Below are 12,872 nucleotides of genomic sequence, written 5' to 3'. Positions count from 1 at the left end.
GATAACTCTAAGTATAAATAATTACTTGAGAGTTTGCAAAAATTGATGGGAAAACTGAAGGATAAATCCACCCCTACCTGAAAAAAATAAAAGAACTGGGGATTCATGTTATCTCTCTGCAGTACCAAGTGTACATTCACCGGGAAAACACAAGATTTCCAAGCAATATGTGAATTCTGTCACGTAAAAGATCTGAAGGAAAATATATCAAAGTGTATGTTTTTTAAAAAGCTACTCTTACGTTTGCAAAACACTTGGCGTCCATCAAATAACGTGTGGGTGGACAGCCTTGCTCTCAGAAACAGGGAGTATCAATTAGGCTTCTTTTAACTTTCCTCCACAATGCTGGATTGTTGGTTCTAAATATGTGCTGGGAAACCATGATGCTTTCACTATAACTGCCTGGATCTTCTGATGCCAGGTCACGGATGGCCTGCACCCTGGAATTACCCAGTGTGGCATGCTGTAACTGAATACAACTCCCTCGCCTTTACCGCTCTCATTGTGATGCGAGCATCATTACCACCAACCCAGGCTGTGTGCAGGGGTGCAAAGGGACTATATGCACAGAGGAAACAGAAAAGAGAAGAAAGGGAAGGAAACCAGTGAAAGGAACTTGGCCAGAATTTAGAAAGAAGGGAACCAGTAAAGAAGTCAGTAGGACACAACAACAACAACAATGACGACAACAACTAAGAAAGTGTTGTCTTGCAAACGCCAAAGGAAAAAGTAGGTGACAGTAGATAAAATAAACAACTACATCAAATAGTGTTTGATACATTGAATCAGGCAGGTTGGGACTTGACCTTAGGATTTGGCAACATGGTGTCAAAGGTGATGGCAGGCTAGGAGGCTTACAAGACCAAGCTGAACAGAGAAAGGTGTTTACCCCAGGTGGCCGAAAGCAATTCATGGGAAGAACTAATTCCATGACTGGGAAACCTGGCCCAAGATCCAGTTAGAAAATAGTACACTTATGTGTAAATCTATCCCCATACACTTACTACCTCTGGTTAAAGGTGGTGAACTGTTTCGTGTGCCCACTCATATGCAAGACCAGCCACTGCCATCTGCCCCGATTCCTGCTCCTTCCTGCATTGATCACCTGTCTCTCATCTTTCTCTCTAATTGCTCTCATTTCTTCCAGGTTAATTTTATCAGCATACAAACAAGCTGTATTATTTCCAATCTAAACCACAAAACAAAATAAAACCAGCAAGTCTCACTTGACCCCAATGTGCCCCACTAGCTCTTGCCCATCCATTTGCTCCCCTTGGTGGCAAACATCCCCCAAAGAGGTGTCCTTGGACTTACAGTCTCTTCTCACATCTGCTTACCTCAATCCAGAATATATACCCCAGATTCTACCCAAACAACTCTTGTTAATTTTTCATCACCTCTGACAAGAGGCTCAGGGACTGATGTTAGATTCAGAATGGCAAAGAGACAGAGAATGAAGGGGCCCTTCCTGCCCAGAAATGCCCAGACTCCATTCCTGAGTGTCTCTTTTGTTCTGTGTTATCTTCTCCGTGATGGAAAATGGCCTCAGACCATTTCCTCTGTGTTTCTGTGCTAATCTGACAACTTGGGGAAATAAATTTTGTTTTTTCTTTGAGAATTGGCATTCTAGAACAAGCCGCTGTTGGTCTCTGTTCACATTCAGCTGCAAAGGAAAGAACAGATAACACTGCACATGGTCGTAGCCCTTCAAATACTGATACTTGCTACCATTGAACACCATCGTTCTTCACTTAAGCCAGGCCTGTGACAAACAGTAAACTACAAAGTCTTTATCAATAAGGATTCTCAGGCTAAAATTATAATTCCTTTTTGTTATGTGTCTCTTGGCTAATGGGTAGGTGTGTATGCAAAAGCATCATGACCCTCCTTCATTTGGGTGAAGAAGGTGCCAGAATACCAAGACACTGGTCTGCTTCTCCATTGACTGGAGAAACTTTATCCTCTCAAAACATTGCTCCAAATATGGTTATCATGTCCTTTGCATCATGCTGAGTTGAAAGTCTCTAACCATTAAGTACAAGTATCCTAAAAAATTCCATTATAGACCTGTAAAATATGCAGCTAGACAAGACGCTCCCACCCTTTTCAGTAAGCAAACTCAATCTGTCTCAGAAACTAGCCCTCTAAATTCCAGGGAGGGACACTGTGTTGTTGATCTTCTCATTGCCAAATTTACTGGAAATTCAAATTTTGGCTTTGAATGGAAAGATTAACAGTTTGCCTAAACAAACAAATTTTTTTTCCTTTTTAAAAAATGTTTTTAATGTTTATTTATTTTTGAGAGAGAGAGAGGGAGTGTGTGTGTGTGTGTGTGTGTGTGTGAGAGTGGGGGAGGGGCAGAGAGAGACAGAATCCAAAACATGCTCCAGGGTCTGAGTTGTCAGCACAGATCCCGATGCGGGGCTCGAACTCACAAACTTCAAGATCATGACCTGAGCCCAAGTCGGATGCTAATTGACTGAGTCACCTGGGTGCCCCTAAACAAATTTAAATTTTTAATTTATTTTCAGGAAGTGATCATCACTTCTGATTCCCAGGCAACAGTGAATGGTGCTAAAGATAAAGAAGGTGTCAGGGGAGAGGGACTTAAGATTCTAGCATTGCATCTATTCTAATGTACTTGATAACAATTAAGAATGCTGTTCTGTCTGCACTGAGCAGTCTGAGCCACTCTAACATCTGAGGAAGATACCGTTAGTCACATAGAATAACAATCCAATGTATAGAGCGTGGTCCATAATGAGCTTAATAGGATTCACAAGTTAAAACATCATAAACAAAATACTAGAACAGGTGGCTTGTAGATGAACAAATAGGAAAAGGCAGAAATCTTAAGTTGGAGAGAATACTGGGAGGGAATCAGGTGACTAGGTTGAGTTCCAGATGTACAACCTGCATTGAGGACCCAGGAACTTGCGCTCCCTCTGAACTCTAAACTGGGGATAACAGTATTGTGCCTGCTCACAACATCCCGTCATTCCTCCACAAATGCAACAGAGGTTTGTGTTCAACTTGCAAGGAAGGCTCCCACTGGGATGAAATGAAACATAGTGGCCAAGAGCCAAAGCACTAGAGCTCCACCAAAGTCTCCTCGCAGGAAGTCTGGCAAGTTACTCAGTTCCTTTGTGCCTTACCTTCCTCCTCTGTAAAACCAGGAGAGCCATAGGATGTGCCACAGAGGACATTTTTGAGGATGGAACAGTTGATTCTTACAAACGGGCAGAGTAGTTCCTGGCAAACAGTGAGTATGGGTGTTACCTGTCTCATCACCCCTGACCCCTCCACAAGGTATGGGGAAAACACAGATTTGGCCCTTGCCCTTGGAGAGTGTGCTGTGGCCTTGCTGTTTGTACAGACAACTTTGTATCCTTACTTTAAAGATCAAGCAACATCCTAAATGGAAAAAAGCTTTATAAGTTCTTTATAAACACAAGGCATTATTATCATTATTTGAATTCACCACACCCCCAAGGAAGAAAAAGGACTTTAATGATGTGCATTAAACTAAATAATGCAGAATTTAATTAGTTTAAACTGTGGGATTCTGTAGGAAAGTCTTTTTAGGTGGGCTGTAGCATTGCTTTGAGGAAATAATGAGTCCATTTTAGGGTATTAAATGAGTTCCTAATGCCTTAAAGAATGAATGCACCCCCTGAAGAGCCCTCCTTCAGACTGGCTTGGCACGAGGGCAGAGAGCTAGCTCCTTGTTACCCAGACAGCTCTTCGTCCTTCCAATAAACCATCTCCTCTATACAGGAATAGCCAGGCAATTGCAGAACTCTTCTTATTTATTTTTAGTTTTCCATGCTACTTTTCATTAGGTTTAATCCTTTTTTATTTAAAGTCTTTTGAGTGTTTTCTAGTGTAATTTTTTTATAAAGTTTAAGTTATCTAGACTGGCACCAGAAATTATTTTTTGAAAATGTAAATTGATTCAAACATTGGTTCAGTGTATGTCAATTATTAGGCTGACAGCTGAACTCTTGGATCTCTCGACAATTTAAATATTAATGTAGACTTTCAATAGCATCTTATGTGTTATGTCCAATACAATCAAAAAGGAAATGGATGCACTCCAAATAGCTAGCATTCGATAATGTGCACTCTCTGAAACGCCCGACAGAGATGATCCCAGGGGAAGGGGACATTGCAACATTTCCCATAACATTTTGTCAGCCACGTGGCTTCTTACCCATTCCTAGAAAATGGTGAGTCTAGGGGAACCTGGGTGTCTCAGTTGGTTAAGCGGCCGACTTCGGCTCAGGTCATGATCTCGTGGTCAGGTCCGTGAGTTCGAGCCCTGCGTCGGGCTCTGTGCTGACAGCTCAGAGCCTGGAGCCTGTTTCAGATTCTGTGTCTCCCTCTCTCTCTCTGACCCTCCCCCGTTCATGCTCTGTCTTTCTCTGTCTCAAAAGTAAATAAACGTGAAAAAAAAAATTTTTTTATAAAGAAAAAAAAAAAGAAAATGGTGAGTCTAATTTCATGAAAGTTCCTACACTTAGCTGCATCTAAATGTGGATGGTTTTTGGATTCATGGGAGGAGCTGGTATTAACCAGGCTTTTTTATTTGAACTAAAATCCCTAGCACTTCAGGAATCATCCACTTTCAGAAAACAATGGGCTCCAAGCTTCGTCCTATTATCATGAATGGGAATCTTTGGAAGGGAGTTGTTAAGTCAATGGTAGGCCTTGGACAGATTTCAAATGCCCAGGTACTCTTAAAAACTGAATGTATTAGAAACTACAAATATAGACGAATTGTTGTCCATGTTTAAAGTCATATTAGGTAGCATTCATCAAATATTATATTCTACTTTCTTTAGTGAGAGATAAGTAGTAATGGGATAAACTAAAAGAATTTTCAGATATGATTAAATTGACAAAATGATGGTTTCAGAGATAGTTTCTACTCAGAGTACAAATGCCAGTAATTACCTGGTAACATCAAGTCTGTCATAGCTTATCTTTGTACAAAATGGTGGATCAAGAAAGTTTTTCCAAGGGAAATTTTTTTCAAGTGTTTTTTAATGTTTATTTATTCTTTGAGATTGAGAGCATGAGCAGGGGAGGGGCAGAGAGAGGGAGACACAGCATCCGAAGCAGGCATCAGGCTCTGAGCTATTAGTACAGAGCCCGATGCAGGGCTTGAACTCACTAACTGCAAGATCATGACCTGAGCCAAAGTCAGATGCTTAACTGACTGAGCCACCCAGGCGCCCCCCAAGGAAAAATTTTAATAATGAATTTGCAGCAACAAGTTTTGGAGTTCTACCTGGGATTGAACCCTGTTTCTAATACTTATTAGTGTGTAATCATGGGCAAATGATCCAAACAAGTCACTGTGTTTTCTCTGGAGATACAATATAATAATGCCTACCTTTTAGATTTGAGAGGAGAAAATATGATAATGTAATTTATGAAACATAACTGGTTCATAGTATGTATGTATGTGTACATGCATTTTTATACATGCTTCCCCCATTACATATACAGAAATTGAGACCTTGACTCATGAATTTCCTTCTCTAAGAACACATAGCTCTTCAATAGCAAAATAAGCTTCGAATCTAAGACAAATCTTTTAAATTTCCTCATAGTTAATGTGATCTTAACAAAAACCAGTAAGTCACTACAATGCTCTAATTCTCATTTCTGAAAACTGTCAGGTTGCTTTAATTGATTATTTCAAAATCTTACTAAATACAATCATGAACCCACCTCCCCTCCTCAAGTATGTGAGTTCGCATTCAAGCGAAATAAACCACAAACCAGCATGATAGAAAACTGAGGACACCTTCAAGATGCTAAAACTGGAAGAAAAGCAATTAACTTGGAAAGCAGGTTAAACCTAAGTACAGCAGACAACTGCTGGTCTTTATTTAGTATTGGTGAGTGAAAAAGAAAGGTCCGTTCCATTCACAATGTAAACCAAACCCTGCACTAGACAGCAACATATTAGCATACCCAAAACCTGGATTTGCCACTCCAGATTTTACTTTGCTCTCACCCATATTTTGCTTTAGCTTATGTGTTTTGATAGGCAGTAATAATGATAATTAATAATGCCTCTTCCTGAAATTCTCCCAAGTTTTGTTTGAGACTAGCAGTCTGTGCTAAACACCAATTCCCTTCAGAATCAGGAGCAATGCAAATGTAGTGCCACTAACACTTGAACATGCACGTGAGGGATATGAGTAATCGTAAGATTAAATCTTTGATTTCAAGATGTTTGCAATATAGTTTGGGAAACTATTATTTAGAATTAGGTTACTTTATAAGTGACGAAAATTCAAAATATAGCCACCTAAACAAGTATATTTGTTCCTAATACTGCTGTATAAAACTATCACAGATTTAGTGACTTTAAACAACAAAAATGTATTCTCTCACAGCTTGGGGGGGTGGGGGGGGTACAAATGGGCAAATGTCCAAAATCAAGGTATTAGTAGGGCCATGCTCCCTCTAGAGGCTCTAATGGAGATTCTTCCCTTACCTTTTCCATCTTCTAGTGGCTTCCCACAGGCCCTACAGCCGGGTCACTCTAATTTCTGGTTCTTGTCTTCATATCTTCTCCTCCTCTGTGTTTCCGAGGCTTCTCTGCTGCCTGTGTGTCTCCCTTCACTGTGTCTGCTGTAAGAACACTTGTTGAATTGAATATGGGGCCCACCTGGATAATTCAGGATGCTCTCATCTTGAGAGCCTTAACTTAGTCACATTTGTAAAGACTTTCTCCAAATAAGGTTACAATCACAGGTTCTAGGGATTAGGACATGGGCATATCTTTTGGGAGGACATAATTCAACCCACTGCAAGAAAGGAGAAGCTTATTTCTCTCTTATAATATCTAGGCAAAGTGCCAAATGCTGACAGGATTCTCCTCAGTGTATCAGCAACCTGGACTCCTGCTATCTGGTTTTCCTGCTAAAACGGGCTTCCTTTCTGAAGACCAGCTTACAAACCAAGATGGCTGATTCAGTCATTGCATCTGATTTTAAGCCAGTAGAAGGAAAAATAGGGCTCATGAGAGAGTTCCAAATGAATGGCAGGGCTGTTGACCCTGGTGTCTCAGACTCCTCATTAGAGAAGAAATAAAAACTCCATATTTTAGTACTTTGTAAGTTAAACTAGTTTTTCTATCACTTCCAGCAAACCAGGCCATAAAAATACAAACACATTTTTTAAAATTGTTTTTTAATGTTTATTCATTTTTGAGAGAGAGAGAGAAAGAGAGACAGAGCAGGAGAGGGGGAGGGGCAGACAGAGAGGGAGACACAGAATCTGAAGCAGGCTTCAGGCTCTGAGCTGTCAGCACAGAGCCCAATGCGAGATTCAAACCCATGAACTGTGAGATCATGACCTGAGCCGAAGTCAGATGCTTAACCCACTGAGCCACCCAGGCGCCCCCATGCACGTATTAAAGACTATTAAGCCATGCAAAGCAGCATATCATAGGGACTGTGATAGAGTCCAGAAGAGGGGAGAACTCTGTGGCTCAAATGATCCAGAAACAGCTTGTTCCTGATCATTATCAGAATTAGTGAGATTTGACAAGGTGGGAAAAATGAACTTCCAGATGATGTCAAGACTTAATTGATCTTTCTGGACCATAAAATCCAACAACTTGGATTTCAGTACTTACTTGTTGCCTGAAATCACTTAGATTGTATGTTGGGAACAAAAAAAAAAAATATCATTCTGAAAGCAATCGGTGTTATATTACTCACCTCTTAGGTTCTGGAGTGCTGTCAGAGCAGCACCAGAAGCAGAACCAGAAGAAACCTAAGATTTACCTAAGATTGCAAGGCACTATCTGAGGAACAACAACCAAAGGGGGTGGGGGGAACAAACAGATATGGGAGATAGGAAGAGAGGTAGAGAGCCTGAGTTTTGAGGAGAACAGAAGAGTTTGAAGAAGATGCTGCTATTTTAAAAACTGCTCCCCACACCCTGCTTGCCCCATATTTGCTACCACTACAAGAGAACTTAGGACAAGCTTATCCTATTACTGAGGGTTTTGGAGCAGCGTTATAGACAAGACTTAACACAGGGACAAGAAAGTACTGGGGAAAATACTTGCACCTGGAAGATAAAAACAACAGCAGCAAAACTTAACAAACTACATAATACAAATCTCAATTACGATCACTTAAGATGAAGGTAGATAACTACTTTCACTCTTGTAGAGATGATTGAGAAGCTAGGCACTGCGCTAGCCACAACAACATTTACTCCCTCAAAATCACAGAAAAATGGATAAGATGCAGACAGAACACACAAATATGGCATAAGATATTGGTTGTTTTCATGTTGATTTCAATAGCATTCTACCTTTATTGCCTTTTAAAATTATCATGCACAATATGCAAATAAACACCCACCATGAGTATTTTTTCCATAAATTACTTCTCCCTGTGCTGAAAGGAGCCCAGGGGATTACCAACCGGTGGTGCAGGTACGTGGTATTTACTTGCTACACAGTGCCATCTGGTGGCAAATGTGGCAAATTTCAGACACAGGGTCCCTGAGCTCTAGACAGACTCACAGGGGCTAGGGGCCTTGATGTGTCAGCCCAATGGAAAATAGGTAAATACACTGGAACATTTGTCAAAGTTGAAGATCAAGTTATTTGTTAATTATTCTCGTTAGTACTCCTAATATGTAGCTAATGTATTTCCAATAAAAATGAACTCTTTTATGAACAAATTGATTCATAATAGCAACAATTCTCAATCTTCATTAACACTGTAGTTTTTAAAGTCCTATTCTTATTTAGGAATGCACAAGATGGCTATGGATATTATGCCTTTCTCACAAATGGAAAATGAAGCTCTGGTAGGCTAAAGAAATCGCTCAAACTCACAAAGCTAAAAATAATGGTGCTGCTAAAGCCCAAATAAAGACTCTCTGTTACTAATCTGTGTGTCTTTACACTGATCCTGTTAGCCTAGGCTTAAAATGAAATGACGCAGTTTCAGTTGAAACTAGATTGAAGCTTTCGCTTCCGTGCAAAGTGGGTCTTTTGAATTAGATGGCGCTTCATAAAGTAACAGTTCCAAGCCTCCCCTTATGGGATCTGGAGGAAGACTCTGGGAATGTTGGTGGAAATGGCTGTGCATTCCTAAAGATCAATAGGTCATTTTTTTTCTTGTTTTCTCCCCAGCCCTTGTACTCACATATATGAAACACCACCTGTCTTTGTGTTTTGCTCTGCCTCCCTGTCTTGGGATTTACTCTTTATAACTGCTTTTTATCAGAAGCAACACCTACTTTCCAGTAGACCTTCAGGTGGCCCCTCACTCCCTCCTGGTAGATGTATTTCTTTCAGAGTTAATCAAAGAATGATATTTAAGGTGGCATCTCTTATTAGGCATCTAGATGACTTATGCCATTCGTATCAATGAGACCTTTTCAACCCTAATATCTGTTCCAGAGATTTATGGAGTACAGCCTTGAAATTTAATTATGGTGATGTTTCAGAGGCTGATGGACAGCTTTAAGCATCTTGCCTTAACATCGTTAGACAGTCCCAAGTTTCAGTGCTATAAAAGATTGAAGATCAGGCTACTGCATGTCTTACCTTCATTATGATCTATAGGTATAAGCCTACATTTCTCAGACCCTGTCAGAAGGTTTTTTATCTTGTGAGAAACTATTGAAATTTAAGGCCATTTTTTCAAAAGCCTATTTAAACCTATGGGTATGGTCCTGATGCCGTCAGTATTTTGGTCATTCCTTTATGGCTGCTTATATTTTTAGACTTGAGCAAAGAGTCCTAAAACCATTCCAGGATCAAAAGTTATTAATGTATTCATTTAAAATAACCTTCTGAGGGGCGCCTGGGTGGCTTGGTCGGTTAAGCGTCCGACTTCGGCTCAGGTCATGATCTCAGGGTCCGTGAGTTCGAGCCCCGCGTCGGGCTCTGTGCTGACCGCTCAGAGCCTGGAGCCTGCTTCCGATTCTGTGTCTCCCTCTCTCTCTGCCCCTCCCCTGTTCATGCTCTCTCTCTGTCTCAAAAATAAATAAACATTAAAAAAAAATTAAAAAAAAATAACCTTCTGAGAAAAATGCTACTTATGCATTATGATGTTTCATTTTATTGGTTCATCAAAGTCATTTTGAAAATATATTTGAAAATTTATCCCAAAATGTAGAACATTTTCTTTCCCAAAGCTACCACACCAGTGAAAACCCCAAATTTCCCTTTTCCTTTATGCCATTTATCATCAGCTGCAATAAAGATTTTGGAATTAGAACTTAGGTAGCAATTTTGGGATGATGTATTAGCCCTTCTTCAGCTATGTTTGCTCTAGAGAGGTGATTAATATAAATGTCAGTTTATTTGTAAACTAGGAATATGTAACACAGAAAAAAAGACACAGGGAAGAACTGATACTGCCATTTCCAGAGCCTCATTTTAGACCCTAAATGAACTTTAGTTGGGAAATGGCCATCACTGATAAACGCTAGAAGTGATATTGCCTAAAGTGACAGAAAATACAGTGGCACCCATCTCTTTTCAAGGTTAAGAAGTTGCTTACTCTGTCTCAAGAGCTCAGTATATAAACACAGTTTACAAGGAACTTTAAACTGATCACTAAAACCTGTGTATATTCAACTGTTAAATCAAAAGGAAGCCTGTGGTGTTGATCAAGCCCAATAATCATTCTTTAATATCACCAGGGAGATAGCAGCATGATGAAAAGTATAAGGATGGTATAAATCAACTGAAGAAATTCTGAGCCAAAGACCTTCATTTTTAAAAGGCAGAGATTAAAATCACCAAGCTAATAAGATCTGCTCAGGGACCTAGAAATGTCAGCCAAAAATATGGAAAATGTATCCCCCAAGAGTAAGCTTTACTAGGTTGGTTTATAAATAATAGTTATCTGCTGAAAACAGACCATTAAGCTTGCTGTTTAGCTAAAAGTAGTATTTAGTTAGAATTCTATATATGGGATGTCTTATTCATATATTAATGTTCCTGTCTAATGGATAGGAAAAGAAATAACTATTCAAAGGAGATTATGCATTAGTTTCCTAGCTCTTTCCTGACATCTGACATTCCCTTTATGCTGCAAATACTACTGCTTTGTAAACATCTCCCCTGACCCAAGATCTTCACAAGGTACTCTTGGTAACCCCTCATATTATTTTGACCACCTAAGGTAGTGAGTGGTATGATCTATTAATTTGGCAGTCAGTCCCAATAGATTGGGGGTTAAAGAACAAAATAGTGTCCTAGTAATGTTGCCTCCAAGGCCTATCTCTGTTCCAGACAAACAGCAAGTGCTCAGTGCAAAACTGTTGATCTTTATTAATTCTCTCACTATGTCTCAACATAGACATATCTCCAACCCAGCTGATTGACTTCTGATCGCCGGACAATGAAAATCCCTTCTTCTGTCGTTTGGTTTATACCATATATCCTTCTAGGAGGTTCTGGTTCTTTACTTTCTAACTCTTTCCATTTTTTTAGACAATTTTTAACGCTTATTCGTTTTTTGAAAGACAGAGAGAGAGGGAGCGCAAGTGGGGGAGAGGTAAAGGGAGAGGGAGACACAGAATTCGAAGCAGGCTCCAGGCTCACAGAGCCCGATGTGGGGCTCACACTCACAAGCCATGAGATCATGACCTGAGCTGAACTCAGATGCTTAACTGACTAAGCCACCCAGGCACCCCATAACTCTTTCCATTTTTATAAGTTACAGTCTACGAGACATCCCAGAGAAAACAAACTTTTCTCTCCTTTCTCTTCCTACAACATTGACTATTTTCGCCAATTCTCCTAGCTCATGTTAGTACATGCTATCTTGTGTCACTGCTATGTTTCTAATTAACAATCTAATTCCAAAACAAGATTGAGTCTCTTCAAGGACAGGAGTCATGTCTTGGATTTTGTCACACAGCAGTTACCTAGGGTGCTACATTAGCACATGCAGGTGCCCAGTAAATCTGAGTTTAAAGAACGCTGGTTCAATGCTCATCTAATGATAACATAGCATAATAAAAATGAAGCCCGGTGCCTGTCAGGCAACACAAGTGTAACTCTGAACGTTACCTTGATAAATTACGTGAAAGTTCAGGCTGAAAACAGGTAATGCAAAATGATTTGATAAAATTAATTTTTAAAGAAAATTTGAATCATTACAGTGAAAATGTTGTGCAAAATCGTACTCATCATTCAGTACATAAAAAAAAAACACGCCACTTTTTCAAGAATGATTCCCTTATTCATTTCCCTCCCCTCCCCAGCCAAATCAGAAGCAATGGTTTCCTAAGATAAATACTCCAAACCTAGCATTTATTTCTCAACTATTTGGTTTTTCTCAGCTATGCTTAAAGTATCATCTCCATTTGGAATGTACTTAATTGAACATAATGTGTTTTGTCCTCTTCTAAGCCATAAGGTATTTGGGGGAAGGAGATCAAGTTTAATTTATTTTTGAAATAGTCCCAACACGTAGAGCATGGCTTACCTGTAGAAGGGCCTCACTGTGTGCCTGCATGCCTACATGAATGAATAAGGGTCTACATCATTACAATAGGGGCATTCAAGTTAAAATTCTGTACTGGAGACCAGCAATGGTTCTCAAGTCCTAGAAGCACACTTTTTAATTTTAATGTTTATGAAATCACAACACCTCTTACATTGGATGTGCACATTTAGTGTTGTTATTGTGGAGTGTGTGTGTGTGTGTGTGTGTGTGTGTGAGGGAGGGAGGGGAGGGAGAGAGAGAGAGAGAAAAGCAGTTATTAATTGGTAGCACATCTTAGGATAAATAGCATCTTTGAATTGAGAAACTAGAATACAGGTCAAAACTTCTGACTTAAAGATTAGCTGGGTTTACACA

General features: G+C 39.8%; 1 protein-coding gene across 6 annotated transcripts in view; it reads right to left on the bottom strand.

The window, feature by feature from the left end:
* IQCM (IQ motif containing M) overlaps positions 1-12,872 on the bottom strand; it is a 664,496-nt gene that overhangs the window by 110,668 nt on the left and 540,956 nt on the right. The window contains exon 15 of one of the 6 annotated variants that reach the window (XM_058721200.1): positions 6,447-6,651. The exons of the other annotated variants lie outside the window; for them this stretch is intronic. Within the exon in view, the coding sequence (XP_058577183.1) occupies positions 6,640-6,651 (12 nt within the window). The 3' untranslated portion in view covers positions 6,447-6,639. Of the gene's footprint in view, positions 1-6,446; positions 6,652-12,872 lie in introns of those variants that run through there. 6 annotated transcript variants of the gene reach the window in all.

This window comes from Neofelis nebulosa, chromosome 3 (genome assembly GCF_028018385.1).
Source record: "Neofelis nebulosa isolate mNeoNeb1 chromosome 3, mNeoNeb1.pri, whole genome shotgun sequence".
NCBI lineage: Eukaryota > Metazoa > Chordata > Mammalia > Carnivora > Felidae > Neofelis > Neofelis nebulosa.
The sequence above is the reverse complement of the archived record's forward strand: the minus strand, read 5'-3'. Positions and strand labels throughout refer to the sequence as shown.